General features: G+C 34.5%; 1 protein-coding gene across 1 annotated transcript in view; it reads right to left on the bottom strand.

Annotated features, from left to right (window-relative positions):
* The window catches only part of LOC127871404 (acetylcholine receptor subunit delta-like), a 313,711-nt gene that overhangs the window by 287,141 nt on the left and 1,906 nt on the right, over positions 1-24,664 (bottom strand). Inside the window, exons 2-3 of the mRNA XM_052414304.1 lie at positions 16,964-17,109; positions 14,810-14,854 (exon numbers count right to left, since the gene is read on the bottom strand). Coding sequence (XP_052270264.1) covers positions 14,810-14,854; positions 16,964-17,109 — 191 coding nt within the window. The remainder of the gene's footprint in view (positions 1-14,809; positions 14,855-16,963; positions 17,110-24,664) is intronic.

The following is a 24,664-nucleotide window of genomic DNA, read 5'->3' as shown; positions in this document are numbered from 1 at the left end:
CTGAGAAATGGTTCGTCACAATTACACTTAGCAACGTTCGGAACCAAGAACAACGTCTACAACATTTATGATCCACACGGTGTACCTGATAACATATCAGAAAAAGATAATATCTCTGTATGTGTTGATTATTCCTACCATAGCACCGCTTATAATCAACAACATCCATTAAATCCAGTTAACCTTGCCTGTAGGAATTGAACTTAGCTCATCCAGTAACCGAAGATTATATTTATACCATGTTATAACTGCTTGGAGTTGACCATTGTTTGGATTTAACTAAATATCATATTTTGCGCAGGTCTAGACCAACCGCTATGCAATCCAAAATCGGATGCATTTTACATGGACCAGAGACTCAATGCGTAATAGTTACATATCCTACGAATAACATATGTTATGTTATAACATCTCGTTCACGAGTTAAAAAAGCCATATAATGTGTCTGTTTATTTATGAGTAGCTGCATCACTCCAAATAGAGCAGGCAAAGGCAGATTACTTGGTTAAGTATCATTACTTAGAATAAACAGATGGCAAATACGAGAAAGGTCTTCCATGGAAATTAGACCAAGATCTCATCCGTCAAATTTTGGAATAACAAAAAAGGGAAAATGGTACAATACGATTTCTAACCCGATAGCCCGAGATTTTGATTAAGTTAGGTAAAATTTTATATGACATTAAAAGACGGGATTTTAAAGGAAAAGCTGTAAACTCTATTGCATCTTAAGGTACTTCCACTACATAGCCCACCACCTGATTCGTGAACAAATATGTGAGCTATGACCAGGAAGAGACAATTCGCCAGAATACCCAATTATGCGAAAGGTGGTCCGAATGAAGAGAACATTACCTGCAACTTTCAAGCTACCGTTTTAAGCTTTCAGCTTATACTTGACACCTGTTTTGTGGTATTAGATATCGACAACCAACCAGACAAATTGATGTCATGACCTCGACTTTGACTCATTTCCAATGATGACTGTTCGTAAAGGTATTCATGATTTCGACCAATTGAAGCTCTTCTCACATTTTGAATTTCTGTCCGATGTCGTCCGGCCAGAAAAATAGATTATGATGTTTATCAAGATTACATTTTTTTTTGTCAGCTACTAAGAATTGACTGAAAATTCTCGGTTCTTGTTCATAGTTTAATAACGTAAAATGTCCATGTAGTATATTCAGTTATTGTAGTGTAGTGTAACCTTGATTGTATTACCCGGATGTGGTGTGAATAAATGATATTAAATTGTTGAACAATAAAACAAGTTAAATCTGTTTTTATATAAGAGATAACATAACATCTGGCGACGAGGATAGTGCCGAAATCCTGTACATGATTAAATACAAACCGGGATGGCTACGCCTGTAGATTTTCAGGGAGTCGGTAAATTAGATCCAAACGCAAACCCTACCTACCTGCACCAACAATGGAACGTTGGCTTACCAACAATGGAACGTTGGCTTAGGGCATTTGAACTGTTTGTTGTTGGGAAAGGCGTATCAGACGCAAACCAAAAGCGAGCCCTATTACGGCATTGTGCTGGATGAGATCTTCAAAATGTATTTTTCACACTGACGGAGGAAGGAGAAGCAGATGACAATGCATATCAGAAGTGTGTGAAAACTCTGAACATGCATTTTCAGCCTAAAGTGAATGTGCCGTACGAAAGATACGAGTTTCGGAACACTAAACAAGAAGGTACAGGAACGATTGATCAGTATATTGTTAGACTAAGACGTAAAGCTGTACACTGTCATTTTGATAATGTGGATGAGTCAATCAGGGATCAAGTTATAGAGAAGTGCCATTCTCACAGACTTAGATCAAAGCTTCTTGAAAAGGGAGATGGGTTGACATTAGACCAGTTACGAGTAGTTGCGAACACAATGGAACTCAGTGAACGGCAGAGTAAGAACATGGAAAAGCCTCCAAAGAGTTCTGTCAACAAGGTTTCAGGATGAAGGTTGAAGACAACAGGAAAACCTACAAACAAAGACAGTTAGTGTTGCCGATGTGGATTAACTGGACATTTCGGAAATTATAAAGTGTGTGCTGCTAAAACTAAAAAGTGCCATAAATGTGGAAATGTAGGACATTTCATTAAATGATGTAAAACTAAGGGTACGAAGGCAAAGTTTAAAAGAAAAGGTCATGTTAGGCATGTTGATGATGCAAGAACAGATGATGAAGATGACGAATGTCTATATGCTTTTTATGTCGAGTCCGAACATGTACCAAAACATGTGAGAGAGATTGGTTAAATTTCCAGTGAAGATGATCGTAGACAGTGGCTCAACTGCAAATTTGATAGATCAAGACACTTGGAACAATTTGAAAAGAAATAAAGTTTAGTGCGTGGGAAGTAAAAAAACTACAAAGAAACTGTATTCGTATGGTAGCACGACACCGTTACATTTGATTGGAGAGTTTCAAGTGATGTGCCAATCGAAGGAACGAAAATAACTATTCACAATGTGACATTCTATGTGGTACGGAATAAAGCACCTGCTTTATTAAGCAGAGCCACAGCCATAGAACTAGGTATTCTCAAAATAGGACACAGGCATTCAGTTACTGCTGTTTTTTATTTAATATAAGACAAACAATGTATACATGTATATGATCATAAAACAATATGAAATCATGAAGAAGCAATAATGTTCAAACATGTTATACAAGATATGTTAATATATACTTTTTTGACCTTGTCGTTTCTTTTAGATCAGAAGAAAAAAAGGAATGAATATGAGTTGCATAAAGTGGGTAGAAAACATACTGGACTTGTTTATGAAAGTTTAATGTGTTTCAATTTTTGTTAAAATGTATAAAGAGTATCATTGTTTAGGGCTATTTTTTCAATTTGAATCTTCAGTTTTAAATAATTGATAAAACAGTTCATTGTAGGTTTTTGTTTTCTGTATTTCATGCTAAATATAAAATATTTCATTAATATAATTATGCAGTTTACAGCGTTATTAACGTCTTGTATTTTGAAGGTATTTACCCCTAAACTGATTTCTAATAGAGATAGTTTTAACATTAATTGTTGTTTCTCTAGAAAGGCTGTCAATTGATTCCATAGAGGTTGAATATTTTTACACTCCCAGAAAAGGTGTTATATTGTTTCAATATATTCACTACACATATCACATAGATTTGTGTTGGATAGGTTGCACTTAAAAAGATATTTATTTGTAGCTATGATTCTCTGGATGTATTTATATTGAAAATTTCTCAGTGTTCTATCAGTAGTTGATTTATATGGCATGACAAATATTAGTTTCCAATTAAATTCGTTTTCTCTAAGAAGGTTTTGCCATTTAGTTTGAGCTTTAGAGATTTCGGTAGGGTTTTTAATTTGAAGTGTGTAAAATATTTTGTTTGTTTTGTTTTTCTTTGCAATAATGTTTTCTACGAATGTTTTTTGAGTACATTGTGTGCTATTTGTATTGATAACAGCTTTGATATGTATAGGTATACTTTTGATCAATGTGTAGTACTTCAGGAAATTACTTGTAGGTATTCCGAATATGTAGCATAAGTTATCAAAAGAATAGAATTCGTTTATTCTGTAGTCGTACAATTGATCTACATATTTTATGTTTCGTTCCAACCAATATTTATAAAAAAACGTTTTACTGTAAGTAGTTATGTCTTGATTGAAAGGACACCAAATTTTATCTTCGATGAAAGTTTGATTGTGTGGTTTCCATGATAAGCCATTAAGTTTTAAACTGTCAATTGCACACACTATTTATTGAAAGCTATACATGAAGCTTTCGTCCGTGTACTACGGACTTCATTAGCAGAATGAATATCTACTGTTGGGAATCGTTAACAACGCCTATTGTCTGGGTGAGCGATGTTAACGCATGGTCCCAGGTGTGCGAGAGTTGGTAGCGGCCCCCGTCCTTGTTTAGCGCCGGTCTTAGTCTCGAACCAGTATGGCTCACGGTCCAGAATCCTAACATTCTCCATTGTGATCGCGTGGCCCGGTTAACAATCATGTATATGTCTTGAGACCTCAGATGATGTTGAACTCGGTCTTCTGTGTTCCATGAATCGTGCTTTTAAATTTCTTTCAGTTTCACCAATATAGTCAATTGAACACTAGTCCTTTGGATGGCCATCAAATTTGATATGGTAGATTAGTCTGCAGATGTCTTATTTGTCTGGTTTGTCCTTAGGGTGAACTAGTAAGTGTCTAAGAGTTTTATGTGGCTTAAAGGATACGCTGATGTTGTGCTTAAGGAAGGCCCGCTTCAACTGTTCAAGGACAACGTTGCCCTTAGACTTGGCTTGCCCTGGTACTCTCTTGCTCTCCGTACCGGACTTGGGTTTGCTGGTCTGTTCCCTTCCTTTCTTCAGTGCCCATTCCGGATAGTGGCACTTCTTCAAAGCCTGGCTGACATGCTGCATTTCATTATTCAGGTCCTGTTCTTCTGTTATTATTGATTTGGCTCTGCCAAAAAAAGATCTTACTACTGACAGTTTGTGTTCATTCGGATGGTGGGAGTTGAAATCTAGATATTGGTCTGTGTGTGTCGGTTTTCTGTAGATATTGATTTTTAAGCTGCCGTCGGGTTTTCTGATTGTATTGGTGTCAAGGAAAGCTAGTGACCCGTTCTCTTCTTTTTCCATCGTGAACTTAATGTCGGGGTCGATGGTGTTGATGTGCTCTGTGAACTCCACGACATGTTCAACCTTCTGTTTTGTGTGGGTGTCATCAACGTAGTGGAACAACCAGCCTGGTGGGTGTGGGGCTGTGCGGAGAGCCTGTTCCTCAAAATGCTACATGTATAAGTTGCACACTATCGGCGAAACCGGAGATCCCATAGCGGCGCCATGTAACTATTGGTAGAAATTACCATCAAACACAAAATATGTGCAATTAAGGCCAAATTTTATTCCAGTAAGATATGAGCTGTCGACTATTGGTCACATTGTGTTGAGAAGCACTCGAATCGTGGTACCAACAACTTTGAATAAGAAGTGTATCGAGTTGGCTCATGAAGGACATTTGGGCATAGTTGGAACAAAACAGAACCTGAGGACAAAAGTATGGTGGCCTAAAATAGATAAGGATGTTGAAAATTATGTGGAAACATGTCATGGCTGTCAGCTGGTGAGCCAGCCAGCTAAGCCTGAACCTCTCAGTCCCACTCCACTCCCAGCCGGTCCTTGGCAAGATTTAGCCATCGATTTACTTGGACCACTACCATCAGGGGACTACATATTTGTATGTGTTGATTACTACAGTAGATTCTATGAAATTGACATCATGAAGACAGTGACATCAGAAAAGGTAATTGAAAGTTTGGAACGTATGTTCACAACACATGGATTACATCTGAGCCTTACTAGTGACAATGGAAGACAGTTTGTGTCAGAAACATTTGAGTCATTTTTAGAGAAGAACGCGATTGTACATCGTTGTACAACACCGCTGCACCCAAGTGCGAACGGAAAAGTCGAGCGTCAGAACAGATCATTGTTAAAGCGACCAAAAATCGCTCGAGCCGAAGGAAAGGATTGGAAGCTCGAGATAAGGACATATTTGTTAGCGTATCGTTCAACTCCACATAGTACTACCGGAGTTTCTTCGGCGGAGCTGTTGTTCAACAGGAAGTTGCGTACAAAACTTCCGGACATACAATTCACACTAAATGATGAAGTGATCCGAGAACACGACACCTACATGAAAGAAAAGAAAAGGGTTACATTGACAAACATAAAAAAGCAGCTCCAAACAATCTCCAAGTTGGAGACAAGGTGCTTTTGAAACAAAACAAAACGGACAAATTGTCTACACAGTTCGAGGTCGAACCATATACACCGGTTGAAAAGTTTGGCAATCAAATCACAGTAAAATCAACTTCGGGTGTCACACGAACAAGAAACTCGACACATGTGAAGAAGTTTCATCAAAACTGTCAGTCTGAAGAATAATGTATGGACAATAACGTTCTGAACGAAAACCAGGAAGGTTCTACTATCGACCAATCGGAGGACACATCGTTAGACAGAATTCCAGATCGTGGTAACCATAGCGACGCGATTCCTGATGTGCAGCCGGTCCAAGATGCGGTCCTTACACCAAGATGGTCGGGTCGGGAGCGTTACACACCATTGAAATTCAAAGACTTTGTAATGGGTTAAAAGAATTATATGAACTGAACGTTCATGTAACAACACAGTGCGTGTGATGAACAGTTAAACAATTAGTTTAAGTGAAGCATAAATAATGCTAGGACACTTATAGAAATGTTTATTTTTTAGAGATAAATTTACAATGTAAGAAAACATTAAACTGTTATTATGTTTTCTTTACAAAGACTTTCTTAAGTACAAATCTCAATATATTATTAAACTGCAATATGATGTTTGTATTTGGGTATTTATTTGTGTATGATTTTGATGTCTTAGAATGTTGTAGTTGTTTAACATTAAATTTAATTACTTTTCAAGAATACTGCTTAATCAGTTTACTTTTCATGATACTGCTAATTTAGTTTAAGACTCTTGTAGTATTTAGATAAATCTGATATTTAAAGAAAGCATTTGTATTTTGGACTCTTATGTTGTTAAATCAAGAAATGGAACTTTATTGTTTAAAAACGATATTTAAAATCTGAAAAAGAGAGATGTTGTAGTATATTCAGTTATTTCAGTTTAGTGTAACCTTGATTGTATTACCCGGATGTGGTGTGAATAAATGATATTAAATTGATGAACAATAAAACGAGTTACATCTTTTTTTATATAAGAGATAACATAACAGTCCAGATTGTTTCTTGTATCGACATCATTTCAGAAATACAATTTTAAGAATGTTACGCAAATATATTGCGAATCGTCCTGTTTAAAGTTCTTGTATAATTTTCATTTGGAATACAATTAGGATATTTTTAAGAAAATATCAAGTCGTCTAGCGTTTTGCATTATGTCAGATAACACACACACATACACATTACTTGAAGTCCGTTACGTAAGCAAATTTGTCTCCCTTTGACCGTCCTTTTCCTAATTCACGTCACGAAAACTCAAATCAAAAAGAAACAAATGTACCCAACAAAAAGCAGCTAGGGCAATTAAAAACAAACGTTTAAGAAGGTTAAAATGGAAGTATTAAATTGGTTTGAGCCTAAATATACAGACTAATAGCGCATCGTTCATAGCAAGCAGCTAAGTATGATGTGTAAGACTAGATGAACAATAGAGGGTAGATTTCTTACCCAAAAGCTTTTCTAAAATCGCCTATCTGATTTCTCGAGTAAATGCATTTGTTAAAATATTGGAAATACCTCGTGTTTTACTATCGCAATAAATAATTCTAATTATCTATTTTTTGACGGTTAATAACCTTGTTTGGAATCGTTGTAAAATCGATACCAAGAATTGCCTTTTGGGTTTACCTTGTCGAACACGAAAATAAGAGATAAAATATAATTTTAGCGCTATAGGATACCATCTTTTTCACAATGACGTTGTAAACAAATAAAAATTATCGCTCACAAAGAACGGATATAACTTTGTTTCCGTGTTATCAATGTCGCGTCACTCCGCTAGCGATTTGGCATGGTTAACATATGTTTGTCATAGTTCGCACCATTTTCTTTGGTTTACAAACAAACGTATGAATCGCTGCGTCGCGTTCAAATATCAGGCGTGTATAATGATAGAGTATCAATTTTTGTTACAAACAACGCGTTTTTATTAAGAAGAAGGTTAACGATAACAATGACTGTTAAGATAAAAGGACGTGAATGAGAACGAGATGATTTTATAGAGATTATTGATATCAACCTTGTACCGTTTTTGGTTCCATACAACTGGGCATTGTTTGATAACGTTTTTCAGCACTATTCAAAACCATTATTTGTCTACTTTTGCTATTGTTCAACGACCTTTTTGGATGTTCTCCGTAGGTTTTTAAAAAAGCTCTAAATGTTTAACACAGTTTTTAATTAAAACAAACACACAGCATGAACCAAAGTATTATTTATTGAACGTGTTGCGACTTAGAATGTCACGTTTTTAAATATGTTTTTCGACAGAAAAGGTGGCATTACAAATATTGACTAAACCAAGACCGGAAAGCCAATTATATAATTGCTATTTTCTTTCCACGTTGTTACTTCTTTATTTTATATTCGGTTGCCTCAGTCACTTTCTAAGCAAAATTTCGAACGTCTTTGTTTTGAATACACTGTTGACATTCGCTGATGCAGATATCATCTGTGCAAGTAAAGGTATTCATTTTTACTTCTATATGTCGTCTGCAGTTTTACGTTACCTCTTTCAAGTGCGTTGTGTTCATCGCTCATTTCTTCTTGGTATAAGTGGATGCGAGGTTTAAACAAAAAAAACACATAATATGTTTACATAATAAATACCTGTATAAACCCTTCAATATGCGATTTTAAGGACTAGAACTCGCGTTCATACTTCTCTGTTTGAAAATTGATGATATTATTGGTTTCGATGTTTACTGGTCTGGATTTGCGATGGATCATTGTCCATATTTTTTCAATCTAAATTCAAACGTATGAGTGAAACAATATTTAAAACAAAACAGATGTTTTTCGAAGAAAATGTTTTGATTTTATTTACATCAATATAAACTGTTTTTTTATATTTCAAATGTCAAAAACACAACAACAGAACACCGCGCGATCGAGTTATCAATACACAATATTTCACATTAAAGAAAACAAAAAAAACAACCTCTCAGTGACTTACGAGAGTTTCTCTAATTGTGTGTCTGTTTGAGGTATGACTCTAATTAAATTATATGTTTCTATTGACAAAATAAGACGCTGCAAGCAAAATTACCAGACAACTACTTATCCGCATGGCACAATACATGTTTGTGATGTCTTTCACAAAAAAATATTTGCTGCCGTTTAGAGATCTTTATTGTAGTTACATGACCTGAAAGGGTAACAGTACCATTTCTGAATTTTTTTCGATTTTATAAATATTTAAACAAAGCTAAAAGCATCCATTTGTGTTTTTGTTTTCCATAGGGTTAGGTCTAGGCATAACTCTAACCTTTTTCTTATTTTTATAGAATATTAAACAAATGATGCACATTCATATGTAATTCCGTTTAGTGACACTCCCTAAACAATAAAATACGGATTCACTTTCTAGAGCACTTTGACATCCCCCGATGACCTAGTTTTAAAATACGGGAGCAAAAATGACATGTTTTAATTTTATATCAATATACACCGCCAGAGTTACGCAGTGTAATCGACGCGCCCTGTGAGAATAGTCCGTCGTCGACATAACAGACAAGTCAAATAGTTTAAATGATTCAGGTAACGCTGAAAAAAGCTCTTATGACGCAGGGAACATAGCCCATTTTTATGAGTGTCAAGTGGTTCAATTTTGAAACCCGCCTATAATAACTCGTGGCGCTTGTTGGCGACTTTCAAATCCTATTGAATTACGCCGATGGTTTGTATGTTGTTTAAAAAAAGAATTGAAAAAAATACTGCTATTGAATCAGTCGCATTTTTGGCGCTCGATGTTTACAGTTATTTACTTGCCTATATGATGATAGCATTGTAAAAGTCGAATTCATTTTGGTTGAAATTTCGAGCAAATGGTTCTTGTCATAACCTTCAAAATGTTATGATAACTTTGGAACAGCCGACTTAATGAGCGCAACGGCTGAGATATCAACTCTTTCTGATTTGTCATTGATCATCTGTCAGATTGTATATTATTAAAACGGTATCAAGCTATGATTTTTAAAGTGGGTATGATAATTTGTTTGGAATTAGTAGACCAGGAGACGATAGTTATGTTTTTCAAGTGACATGTTAATTCTCCCGCTTGCCATGACATGCGTAAGTGGTGTTTCTTCAAACTGGGATCTACTTTATGCTCATTAAGTTACATTCAATTATTAATAAACATGCAACAATTTAAATAATGTTTTAAGTGCAAACAGTCAATGTAGCTTTTGACTTCGTCAAAACCTGTCTTACTCGAAAATTTCTTGCTCACACATTCCTGCTCTAAGTCATGGTTGTCAGTAGGAATATGCATTTCAGGGAATAAAAACAAGGTATACCGAAGAAAAAGTTCATGAGCACGACACTTCTGCAGATAAAAACGACATAAAACGTTAGATGAAGTGACAGTTAACATGTTATACAACCGACTCACGTCCTAAGAAGAATATGTCATTTGGGAAGACATTTGTTCCTGACGTCTGGACGTATTTTAACCTTTCTGATGCATTTCCAAGAACGCCGTCCGCAGTTCGGGACTGTGTTCGTTTGAAATATAACGCGTATCTTTTCAACCATTTTGCAATAACGTAAACCGGAAGTCGAATTTACTGCACATGTGTTTTGGCCGGTATTTGAGCGTGTTACGTATATCGTTCTATAAGTATGTTCATTATTTAACCTGGTGAGGTTTAGTAACCAGGTGACCAAATGACCAAGTTCCACATATAATATAAAAAAGATATGTCAAAGTATTCGGAGCAGTAATGTGTGCTGCATATCATGTAATACTAACTTGGTTCAATCTAATTACTACACTGACGTCATTTGAGAATGTGACTGTGTCAGGAATGCATATTGAACCAAATGTGTATTTGAAATTAACAAAAGAACGTTTTCAGATATTGGGCACCAAAAGTCAATATATCTGATACCGTCAACGTTATACGCGACATTTAGATACCAACCTGTTCAAATATTGTCCATGTGTTTTTCAAAGACTGATTTATGTTGATTTATAAGGTTCTGCGTCAGCTTGATACGTCGATGTCCCTTACATTTGTCACAGAAATGCATATAATTACTAACTCTTTTCTATAATTCTTCATTCACGTTTCAATGTTTCAAACGGATAAACGCAAAGCCCCATTTTCCATCAGGTCAAAGCGTGTTAAATGACATCGACATTCTTATATGCAGATGGTAAAAAGCATATTGTTTGCAGTCTGGTTTATTTACGTTCGTGATTTGCATGAATCCAGATAGTAGGGTAGGGCTCCCTTTTAAAACTTCAGTTTAAAACCGAGCCAGACGTCCCACATACATTTGAACTTCAGTCTTTAGAATTTATAAATAGAGCCATATAATGTCCAAATCGAAAAAAAATTAAATTGAAATATTATTGAAATATTTATAATCTATCAAGCATTATGAATGGGCAACCGTTCAAGATTCACGCTAGTTAGTGCAATTTATGACTCCGTGGATCATCTCTAGTCATTTATCGGACAATTAAAAGTGTAAATTATGTCTGTGTGTTATGCTTTGCAAGTAATATCCTTCCATGCTTGCTGCGCAGAGTTGTTATGATCCCCGTTCACAGGCGTTGCCAATCACACATAACTAATTTGATTTTTACTCGCATCATGTAAGAAAAGCATTTTTTAGATTACAATAAGATAAAACCATCAAGCGCATAGGCAAAATGTTGAATTCAACTGTTTCTATGTATGGGTGATCTTGTTTTTCTGACTTTTATCATTTTAAAGATATGTATTTTCCTTATGCGTTAACGAACAGTTATGTGCTTGCAGAATGGTCACAACTTTGATTTTTGTTAAAGAGCATCTTTGCTTAACCACCAACATTAAAGTGAAAATCACGTTAAACATGAAGTAAGAGATTTATTGAATATTCGAATAAGGAATCAGGAACAAAGAACAAGGAACCGACTTGCTCTTCTTTCTTTTAGATCTGGTGAAACATGTTACATTAACAAACAGGACTTTTAGCGAACCAGTGATTGCATTCGCTGTGTTTCTGTTGTATCGGAGTTCATTGACAGGTTCGACCAGAGGCGTTATTATGCTGGGGTTTACCGATATGATATTGCAGGTTGAAAGGGTCAAGTTTTAGCCCAAAGTAATATTTATCCCGGCTCCCTTGACATAAGACAAAGATAACGTCAAAATATCCAAAAGGTATTAGTATGCGTTTGACAATTAGACTTTAAATCGCACTTACATGTCAATTAACAATACAATTAAGTCTCTATTTTATTGATCCGTTCAGCCCCTCTCACGCAATGCTATTCTGATGTTATTCTTGAGGTCATGAAGCTTTCGACCCGAACCCCCGAAAGATTGTCCAACTATCTCGAGCATATTTAGTACCACCGCCCGGGGACTTTTCCATATTTCCCATTTAGCCGATTCCTCGATGTCCCAGTCAGTATTTCTGTATTGGTCCGTCCCGGTCGTTCTTTGCCTCTCATCCCGACCCACATCTCGCCGATGGAAGACGCCGTATATCCGGCAGGTCTTCTGAGTTTGGAAAATAGCGTGGGGAAACGATGACAGACGGAGCTTGTTAGTGTTAGCAAGCAAACTGCAAACGTTCCGATTAATGATTCCGTTGATTATACAATGCCAAAACCAACTGAGAACTGTAAAAGTATTCAAGGAGTCTCTCTGCAGGCAACTTCTGCCCCGGTCTCGACATGCACGAATCAGCTGACCGACCAGAATTCTCTTCCAATTACTAAAATTCAACTATATGCGGATATAATGAATTAACGTTGACGTATTAGCAGACAATAAACGCTGCGCTTTGATTATTATGGATGCTTTTGTTAAATTCCAAGCTTACTCACACATATTTTGTATGCATTTAAATGTAAGTTGACGGATTTATAATAAGACAAATGTTTATCCTAAATGACATTGGGTGCAAAACTATATTATCGCGTATTTTTTTGGAAAACACGTGAATCACTGGCGTTAAACTCTGTCTAAATTGTCGAGAATTTGTTTTTATCTGGTATAATATAATTTCTGTATTGTGTTAGTGATTCCCCAAGCTGTAATGTATAATATCAATGCAGTGTTTAATGTTCGATTTGTCGATTTGGAATACCTGTAAGTTCTTTTTTAATGCAATCCTGGTTGCTACGCAAGTCAAGTTATGAAAAAAAAACATGACATATGTACTCATATCTAGAGAGAGTCTTTTATCAATATTCATTTTTTGAAGTTAGGTTAAAATAACGTGTAATTGTATAAAGGTGTGCGAAATTCAACGTGAAAGCAAACTATATAATTTTCACGAACGAAACAAGTGTTCTTATCAAATATCAGCAATGTACTGTTCAGAATCACAACTGGATTCCAGTGCAAATACTCGCAATTGTGAATCAACCCGTATATATATATAAATAAATATATATATAAATTTATATATATATATATATATATATATATATATATATATATATATATATATATAGATATATATATATATATATATATATATATATATATATATATATATATATATATATATATATATATGTTTGTATATATATATATATATATATGTTTGTATATATATATGGTTTTCGGAGGGAAATGGTCATTAAGCGCGGTAATAGGGTTAAATGTGTCATAACCTATCTATATAAATATCTTTTAATTTTGTATGGCATAACTTTTACGTTACACGCTTATTGGACAACCCTTATTTACCACTCATTGATTTTTTCATAAAAACAGAAACATATGTGGTTTATTTCTAGGGCTGGAACGATACATTGGAATATTCGAATTACTCGAATACGGCTGTGGACGAATCGTATTCGTTATTCGCCACCAACCGAACCGAATATTTGACGAATACAAACAACATAGTTTTGAGTTTGAAAGTTTTATCATCTTATCATACCTTACAAATGAAGGTTCATACAATAAACCCCTATATTTAAATGTTCTTCTCCTTATTCCGGCGTTTTGCATCATGTTTACCCCACCCACTATGTTACACAGTGAGATTAATCAGATTATCAACAAAAATGGCGGGAACCGGTTGAATATTTACGACATTGAATTGAAAAATCTTTCGATGGTTGTTTAATGTTTATTTAGGTAAATACGAGTGATTTGATGCTCAAACATACACACAAAGGATTAGCAGATGGAATTTCTTTTTTGTTTACTTTACGACAATGATTGTGCAACTTACCAATAGTTTCATACTATATAATGCCATGTCAAGTTGCTTAATTGTTCTACTCAATGATTTTATAGGTACTAGTCATGTTTTCAAAACTGTGTATAAAGTTTAAGCAGTTCTAGTCAGTGTTTTGTTATTTCAAAGTATCATATTTCATATTTTCAGTATGCAATGATACTCAATTAATCAAATTGACAAATACTCATAGTTTCATACTATATAATGTCATGTCAAGTTGTCAGTATAACTTTTGTTCATTGAAATTCATATTCGCGAATAAATATTCGTATTCGCCACCCTGTATTCGTGATACGTATCGTATTCGTCACCTAGTTTATTCGTTACAGCCCTATTTATTTCATTTCAATTTCTCAGATTTTAGAGACAATATAATTTTAAGGACAATGTAATAGTTAAAAAATCAAATTGCTTATAACAAATCTGAATTCAGATAGTAACACTGAATATTAGCATATAAATATATAAAAAAGCCTTTCAGGATTATACATAATAAATAAGAATGCACACTTTTAAAGTTACTCAAATCATTTTCCTATACGGATCTTAATGTGCTTTGGTTATATTCAAGCTTAAGATTTCGTATTAACAAACCATAACAAACTGTTAAGCATACGCAGTTCTCACTTGTTTCGTAAGACTCTATTTGTGTGTGTTCGACTCTTGTTTTGTGTCTGATTATTATTTTGCATAATTTCTTTAATCAAATATTTCATTGCGCATTATATTTTGTTACATTTCTTTAGTACACACCTTATTATCAAGCGCGAAACCGTGAACTAGTGCCATAAATACAAAGCTAAAATACTCACAACATTCATCCAGCCTGACGCACCAAAAATGTCATTTTCTGAATCCTGAAACATATTAATTATGTTTATTATACGCAAAAATGTTGTTGTTGTTTTAAAAAAATCTGTAATTAATTTAATATTTATCTTTTTTTCTCAGAAATCAATTTAAGTAACGCATTAAATTAATGACGATCGGTTACGTGTCTTCTTGGACGTCAGATTTTCTCAGGTGACCTGTCAAACACTAGTCTTGTCGTACACCATAACCAAACACGGATACAAAAAAAACATAAATTATATATAAACCCAAACAGTATTAATATATGTAAAGTGAATAAAGCGATCACATACCGCGCTATGCGATACATGAAAATCCCTAATTACTAGTTATTTAAATATGTTAATGATGATGGTGATGGTGATGATAATGATGTGATGATGATGATGATTAAAATGATGATGATGATGCTGATTGTTCTAATCATGATATTGTTTGCGATTCTGGTCAATGTGAGGATGATGATGACAACCATGAGTATACTAATCATGATGATGATGGGAGTTTTGGTGGTGTTTGTAGTTATGATGGTGATGATTATGATGATTTTGATGATTATGATGAATATGAATATGATGAATATTATGATGATGGTTATGATGATGATTATGATGATCATGATGGTCATGATGATGATCATGATGATGATCATGTTGATAGCGGATGACGGTAAAGGTTTTATGTCTCAATATATGTGGAATGCTCGTGTACGTTTATGTGTATTACTGTCTTACGAAGCAGACCAATATGACAGGTGTGATACTGTTCAATACGTCCCACATGTAATAAATACTCGATTAAAGATATATACGGTTTAACATACGTACACGCATTGAAACATACATTTCACGCAAATTCGACATTAATACGAAATAGATAGACTGAATAAGATCCACTGACGAATGAATATGTATAGATGCATATATAAATATTTATTTTATAAACAATTCTAATACAAATAGCAAATTCAATTAGCTTTACAATACATGTTATCGCTTTTATGATTCTCCGGACGGTAACGTTATTTTCAAACGGATGAGACAATATCGCTCTCTCTGATGTGTGCATGGTTTAAAAACAATACCACTTATATGTGGATTCCAACTAGAATGACCGATTCATAATCTTTTCAAAATCACACAGCATATAAACTGTTCAGTATCGGAGCTAAACTACTATTGGTAGATAAAATCGGTCAGCGTTGTTTCTACCTATGGATAAGATGGTCTGTTTTTGAATTTTTTTTCCCCAAAAATGTGTAGATCCTTTAAAATCCTTTAAACAACATGTTGACAGTCGTCGACTGCGAAGTGTAGTACACTTTGATACGCATGCGAATTACGTTTTAGCCAATATCCCATCATTGAATTTAACATTAAAGAGCGTGGCGCTTAGGTAGGCAAAACACAATAGTAATAAAGTTATCTTAATAAATTAAACAGCCCGGCCATTAAATATCATTTTTAAAACGGTGCATACGTATGTTGAATGACGCTTTCAGAAGATGCTTATTGCTAAAATATCAACACTTAATTTATTTTTCTCACATTAAGTAAAGCAAAATTATGGAAAGATACTAATGCAGATATTTGTAGGAGTTGTGCACTTTAGGTCAGACCAATGAAACAACAAACATGGAAGGATTTAAAAAAAAATATTACGTATAAAAAAGCATTGTACAGTAAATATTTACATGCACTAAGTTCAATTTGTAAGACAAACATTTCAGTTGATAATTAATTCTTCATAGATGTGAACGAGTATTGGTGAGAATTCTGAGGTATACACGTTTTGAATGTTATGTTGACGTCACAAAGTTTAACCTGCTACGTAGCTATGGATGTTTAAATGCTGAAAGTACTGTGTTTTTTCTTAAAATTAATGTGTATAAACTAGTTTTTATATTAAAAGTAATATATTTCACCCTCCAGAAAATTCATAAAAAATAAAATATAGTACATAGAGAATAATGCATAAAACAACAAGCTGAGATCATACAATCTGGCAAGCGCACGTATTTAATAGACACAAATTACCAATTTAATTTACATCTTATTTGCAGTTGGTACAACATAAACTAACAAAAGATAGATTTATGCCTTATACTAACGTACCAGTTCATCAATGCTAGTCAGGGTTAGCGCGATGTTTACTTTAGTTGTAGCTGCTGGACGGGTAAGGGGATTGTATCCGGAAGCATTGAACACGGTGTTCCGAACAGTATTTTCATCACTGACGGAAAACGCACTCATCACCAAACCTAAATAGAAAATTATAAGATTAAAACCAACATTTAGATAATACTTGTCTAGCTTCGAATCAACATACATTATCGCAACTTTAATAAAGCCCGAAAATGTTCCTTTGCCGAAAAGATCTTTATTTTTATTTCATACTGACCCTCTTCTTTTTTTCTTCCCTCTGGCATAAAACTACCACAAGTAAACATATTCAAAATCTCAATAAATAACGATACACAAATATCTTTGAATTTATTTATAGATTGTAACTACGTTTGAACATGCAATGTCTCAGTTCAAAAGGACAAAAATAACCACCTTTTTTGCGAACAAAGGTATTGTTGACTCTACATTAAAATAAATTCATTATTTGTTGAAAAACAAATAACAACAACATCAAATGTTTGTTGACTAATTAAAAATTCATTGTTATAATGAAATAGCTTCGTCTTAATGCACACGAAATACTTCAGTCATGTGGCTGTATTCGATGGATCATCGTAATAAACTCTAAATATATTTACGCTTCCGTTATTGTTAAACCGATAACAGAATAATCAAACGATAGTTGCTGAGTTCTTCATTTTAAAATTAAAAGGCATTTAGCTAGCTGTAATGGTATGAATTTGCTGTAACGTTCATGTTAAACGTTAAACGGAGATGAGAAAGGAACCACGACAATTAAAGTAACTGAGAAAAGAGTTATAACATTATTCTTTATTTGTAATATTTATCGAGAGGATCAATCAGTTTATGCACTAAAACAATTACAGAGACTTATACGCATAAAGAGACAAGTTTCAAATGAAAACATGAGCGGTTGAAGACTGAAAATGTTTTCCTTTCAATTGCGTTTCCTACTGCACTTGTACACGAAATAAGCTTAACATATGTAAATAATGGTATATAACGTTTGAAGTACAGACATTTTTGCTATATGTTCCTATAACGTTCACTTACTTCATTCCGCTAATGACCTCAAGCACACAAGACAGGTGTCAAATACGACATTTAACCCTTTTTTTGTTTTGACTTGTTCTCGAAAGTCTATTATTAAGCGCATAACGCACAAATATGTTTATTTATAAATGCTTAATCATTTTCAAAATTTTTACACAGTTAACAAAAATTAACATCTGATTTTGCATCCATTTTAGACCTGCGTGACAAAATACTGCCATTTTATATAAGTGTATTACGCAGATAAACATACACGAAATCGATATCCACATGAATATAGTTTACGTAAAGAAAGAGATTTGTTTGTATGACACTTTTGAAACTGTATGTACATGTACCCGTTGTAAATGCCGTCAGTTCACAGTCATGTATTTAAAAGCAAACATGCACTCTCTTCGTTACGGTACAAATCAATCTCCGTTACAAAGTAAAATTCTATGAACCGAGGCACACAACATTATAAACCACCAGTTAAGCTCTGATATATTTCAAAATGCACGCACCGAACATTAGCATCACTGGACGCCGCGCTGGCGTGAGGCGGTCAATGTGGAATGCAATTTTATTTTCCATCCAGTAGGAGTTGTTACTAGTTAAGTTATGTATTTTTTATTTAGAGCTGGGTGGGGCATAGTGGAACATATCTTCAACTGCAGGGTCATAATTGAGAAACACGTGCAACACCAATGTGAGCTCTTCCACAACTTCATCGACTATAAGAAAGACTTCGACCGCGTGATGCATGAATGCCTGTGGCAGGTTCTGAGATAATTCAACATTGACGAAGGGCTGGCGCAAGTCATCCAAGAACTCTACGGAAATGCAAGCAGCGCAGCACTTCTCAATTGACAGAAGGGTGACTTCTTCAGGACATCAGTGGGCGTCCGTCAAGATGTCTGCTCTCCCCTCTATTCCTGTTCAAACGTTTCCTTGGAAAGATAATGCAGGAGACCGTTAAAGACCACCACAACTGACTGCACAATGTGTTGGCCCACAAGAGCCCCTCCAGGCGACCGTCAAATGACGGAAGCTGGCTTGGTTTGGACACGTCTCCAGGCACAAATCTCTGTGCAAGACTGTGCCCCAAGTCACGTAAAAGGGAGGTCGCCGTCAAGGCCGTCAGAAGGTTAGCTGAATGGATAATAAAGAAGAGTTGACGTCCCTCCCCATGAATAAGATATATCTGACTGGCGGAGGATCTCTTTGTCGTCGTCTCTCAGTTCCCATCAGCGGCCAGATCGGTCAAGGGAATTATGATGATGATTTTTACAATTTTGGAAGAAATAACGATTGTGTTTTACTTCATACAATACATAGATTTTTGTGATGTTCATGCCGTTTTTTATAAGTTCGTTTGCTATACCATATCTTATGTAAAATGTTTTCTCCCGATTAGGTTGGCTCAAGTCTAATCATTTAGATCGGTAACTGTGGCTGGTTTACCAGTAATAAATACACATTCCTATAAAAGTAATTGAAAACATAAATTTTAGATCCAATAAATTTATATTTCAATCAGTGTCCGACAAATGTCTTATTTTTCAGGTAGCCCACTGGGCTACCAATAAAAATATTTGGTAGCCCATAAAATTTTCCTACAAAATGATAAGAGGCAGGTTTTCATCTTTATTTTATTTCTTCATTTACATATAAATAATATGCATACATACATATACATAAAACAGCAAGTAGTCTGATGTACACAGTCAATATCGTTAATTAATGTTACAGTACAGGCACCGTGTAATTAAATGTAAATGTACCAAAGAAAATCATATACTACATGTAGATATTACATGTATGTGCACATGTATGCGTACTTAAATTAGGACAGTACGTAAAGTCGGAAACGTAAATAAAGCGTTTAGATGATCAATACTATTGACTCTTATGGTGTTAATCATTGCATTTGTCCTTTTTAACAACAAATACCGAGTTTCAAAGAAATCAAGAGAGTATTAAATCATTTATTTACTTGTGTCCGACTTTAAGTACTGTCCAAACTTACGTATTTCAATACATTTCAGCCTAAATTCCGTTGGCTTTGAAACAAAACGCTTGCATGTTGAATTCATTAACCAACTTTAACTAGCTACAACACAAGCATGGAAACAAACCCACTATTTTGCAGCTTTCAGCACAATTCACGTGATTTAGTAAGTTGATAGGTGATTACAGTTTCTCCCGTATATGGTAGTAACTCATTTATATACAAAAATAAAGTATGAAAAAAGTTGCTCTGTTGCTGTGCTGTTTCATCATTACGTTTTTATTTACAGTGTAAAATACCAATACCATTATACTTTAATCCAACACGAAGCAAACAGGGCGTCTACAATTTTGTTTGTTTTGTCTGTAAGTAATATCTTCGATTTTCTGTGCAAAACAAATTAAGCATTTTATACATTAAATAAATATTCTCGAAGTCCATTATTTAATTGATGGTTTAAACATGCTGGAAAAGAAACATGCATGACAAGTCTTTTTACGAAAATATTTCGAAGACTTCGTTACCACATATACAAAACTGTTATGAAATGGTGATCTCAGTTGACAGTTATCATGGTTATTAAAAGAGAAATTCTATTCGGTTTAAATATGCTTATAAAGAATAAACATTTTTTTTAGCGAGAACGTTATAGGAATTTGACAATATACCGCATAAAAGATGTCAAATTTGGATTTATTGCAAAACCGACCAGCAACTGGATGACATATAGAGTACAAGATATCCGGCCAAAGCACGTACCAAATTACCTTTAAGTCGACCGAAAAAATCCGGGCTCAGCACTACGAAATTTGAGAGAGATTATAATTACATCGATTAAATATTAACATTATTTTTAAATACCCAAGCCGACCCACTTTTTCAAAATTGTTACAGAACTTAAATTAACTTAAAAGGAATTGCGAATGCGTGTATTTTTTAGAACGCTTGCATCCCTCCAAAATACATCTAGATGGTTTGTTCGAAATGTTTTGTGTATCTTTCTGCACATATCATGATTATTCTACATGCACTGATTTTTTTTCTGTTTTCTTTTCTTATTGCACATATACATGACACTTTTGGTCGAATAAACTCAGTCATGAATGCTAAAATGTGTGCAACGTGCTTATATTGTTCACAGACATTAGTTAATTTAAAGTCACCAAAATCAAACAATGGAGATTATTATACAGCTTACCTTGAACAGAGAGATGTTCGTATAATACATTTTTTAGAAACGTAATATATACTTTATTTTATAACTAAATACAAGGTAGGTAGTATATTTAATTCACTGTATCTCAATAAATGTCCAATGACTTTGTAACTTACTGGGTTTTTTAATCAGATTATTATTGAAATATTGCTACAATTAAAAATCAATAAACATTTCTAGCCTTATAACATTTCTGTTTATTTCACGTATGAAATGTTTACTAAGTTTAACGGCCACGAAGTTATGATTAAATACAAAGTTATGAGTACAAGACATAATTACTGGGGTTAAAGATTTGAACAGAAACGACAAAGCCTTAATTACAAGCATACTTTGCGTAGATCCTATCTCTTTTTTATGGTTGTAATTCATACGCAAACAACTTCAATGAATGATATATTAGCTGACCGTTTACCGTTATTACGCCTACACGTTGTGTCACCCCCTATCAACAGGTTTAGCTATTGTTAACGTTTCTCTGAAATGTTTGAGATATTTAAATACCGGAATATCAGAGAATACTTTCGAACGTTTTATATGTGTGATATATTTTTCACAACGTTTACAGAGGCCAGAAAAAGGTCTGGTTTTAACAGTATGTAGCAGTTTACTCGTAATTGATCGGTAATGTTCGGTTAAACTCGGACTGTCCAAGACGGAATACCTTGGACGCCCACGTGTCTAATACGGTGAATTTTGTGATGACCATGTGTTAGAAATGACAAAAATGATTTGATATAATTATTTATGTAATAACATGGTCTATCAACTAAAGAACGTATGACTGAAAATCAATTCATACAAGAGCTCCGCGATCGGAGACTTATGCCTACCAAACAGGGCCTTGACACAGGATTTTTTGCAACAAAACGGATAATGATACCGGATAAACGGATAACGGAAAAAACGGAAACCAATCTAACAATTAATTTCACAGTGACCTTGGCCTTTGAAAAAATGACCCCCGATTTCAATAGAGGTCATCTACTGTCCAAGGTCAATGTACATGGGAAGCATCAAGCAGTCAATTCATTGACGAATTATTGACCGGAAACGGTTTTCACACTTATTGTGACAGTGACCGTGACCTTTGACCTAGTGACCTAAAGTTTAAAAGGGGTCATCTACTGTTCAAGGTCAATGCACATGTGAATTATCAAGCCAATAGGTCGATTCGTTGACGAGTTATTGATCGGGAAAGATTTTTTAACTTATTGAGACAGTTACCTTGACCTTTGACCTAGTGATTCCAATTTCAATAGGGGTCATCTACTGTCCAAGGCCAATTCACATGTGTAGTATCAAGCCAATCGGTCAATTTATTGAAGAGTAATTGATCGGAAACGAACTGGACTACCGACAGACCGACCGACAGACAGACCGATAGACAGACAGACTGACTGACCGACTGACCGACTGACCGAAATCCAGCAAACAATCCAGCTTTGCACTCGTGATTTAATTCATACGCATCTATACTCCTTACTGTGGGTTATTCGACAACAAACCATGATAGAAAAATATTATTTCTTAAATATTATACCTCACATAAATTTGTTTCTTCTTTGCGTATATAAACTACACAGGTCTGTTCTTTCGAATAATGCCCGGTAAAGATGCGGGCGCATCTAATAGTTCCCGCTAGAATGTTAGTTATTTGTAACAATTGTGCAAGTTTTACACCGCAAAGATTTTTCGAGTACTGTTTCCTATGTTTACAATGATGTCGTTTGGTGGATGATTTGCCTGTTTAACAGAGGAAGAAAAAGATTTGATGGAATTTATATTGTGTTATTAATTTTTATTTCTATTGACATTTATCTGCACAATAATGTTCGGTATAATAAAAGAAATAGAAAACCTCACTTCAGGCCCAACGGCTTCGGTCCATATACTATTTGGGGCTGCCTGGCTGGTTACTATTCTGCCGTAGGGCCCTCAGTGAAGTTTTCTATTGTTCCCTGATTCCTTATTGCGCCAGTGTTTTCGAAATCGTTTACACTATTTAATAGCGTCCACGTTTTGGTCGACGTTTCATTAAGCAGTTATAATATTTCTTGTCTGAATCATGTAAATGAAAAATCGTTTTTATCGCTCTACTTTGATCAAAAGCATAATTATGTTTCTGTATGCGCGTCTTATACTTTATCGACTTTGTTTAAGCACATAATAAACGGAGGCACGTAATTCTCTTACATTACAGAAATATTTATATTTTAAAGGGGCCTTTTCACGTTTTGGTAAATTGACAAAATTTTAAAAAGCTGTTTCAGATTCGCCAATTTTCGTTTTAGTTATGATATTTGTGAGGAAACAGTTATACTGATAATTTACCAAGCTCTAAAATATCCAATATATTCATCTTTGACGATTTAAAAACCTGAAAATTATAAAGCGTTGCAACGCGAAACGATTGAATAATTTGGAGAGTTCCGTTGTTGTCGTAACATTTTGTTAAACTACGCGGATTGCTTATATGGAGTATAAAATACTCTCAATATTGCGTGAGCGCGGTTTGCCAAGACACCAGGACTCCAGGGGCAGTGGTTCGAGCCCAGTTGTGGGTTATTTTTTTTTCTTTTTAAAATTGTATTCTCGATTTTTCACCGGAGCTTTTTATTTCCAATGTTTACAATTATCAATATAAAGCATTTAATGACAAACTTCAAAACATGCAAAAATCTGTGAAAAGGCCCCTTTAAGCATGCATACGTATTTAATTTTAGCCGAGTCTTGTTGTAATAATTCATATAGGACCGGCCTTTGTGTTAAAAGACCATGTGGCGTATTTCAAGAGAACGCTTCTTGCATTTACAATGACACCTCTGCCATTTACTATCAAGTGATTTCCAATACCGTTATTTACATAACGCGTTTCTTAAGTGTCAATTTAGATTTTCTTTTTAGTGACTCACTGATTTATCTGCAAACCAGGGACCTTCACGCTAGTCTCGCGCCGAGCCGTAATTAAAAAATATAATGGTAACAAAATGAATTATAATAAACTTAATAAGCAGAAACAACCTAATGTGCGTGACAAAATAAATAGTTAATTACATAGCAAATGCTTTAATTTCCGTACTTGCTTCAATTATCCCATACAAGCTTAAGGCTTTTTTTACTAATTGTGTAACTTCAAAACCGGGTCCCGATAAAAACTTCAATGAAAGATTACAAATAATGCCGACGCCTTTGTAACAACTGGATGTAAAATAATTGCCTTTTTATGAAATACAAGACATATAAGAAAACAATGCAGCATTTTTTTTCGAAACTTCAAAAATTGACGATAGCACAAATATATAAATAAGCCATAAGCGATTAAAGTATTTTATCATCGTTTTTAATAAATTGAATTATATTTTTATAGCAAAAATCTTTTTTTTCAAATCATTTAATTTGAACGTAA

The sequence above is a fragment of the Dreissena polymorpha genome, chromosome 3 (genome assembly GCF_020536995.1).
Source record: "Dreissena polymorpha isolate Duluth1 chromosome 3, UMN_Dpol_1.0, whole genome shotgun sequence".
Taxonomy (NCBI): Eukaryota; Metazoa; Mollusca; class Bivalvia; order Myida; family Dreissenidae; genus Dreissena; species Dreissena polymorpha.
This window is presented reverse-complemented; position numbering and strand designations above follow the sequence as displayed.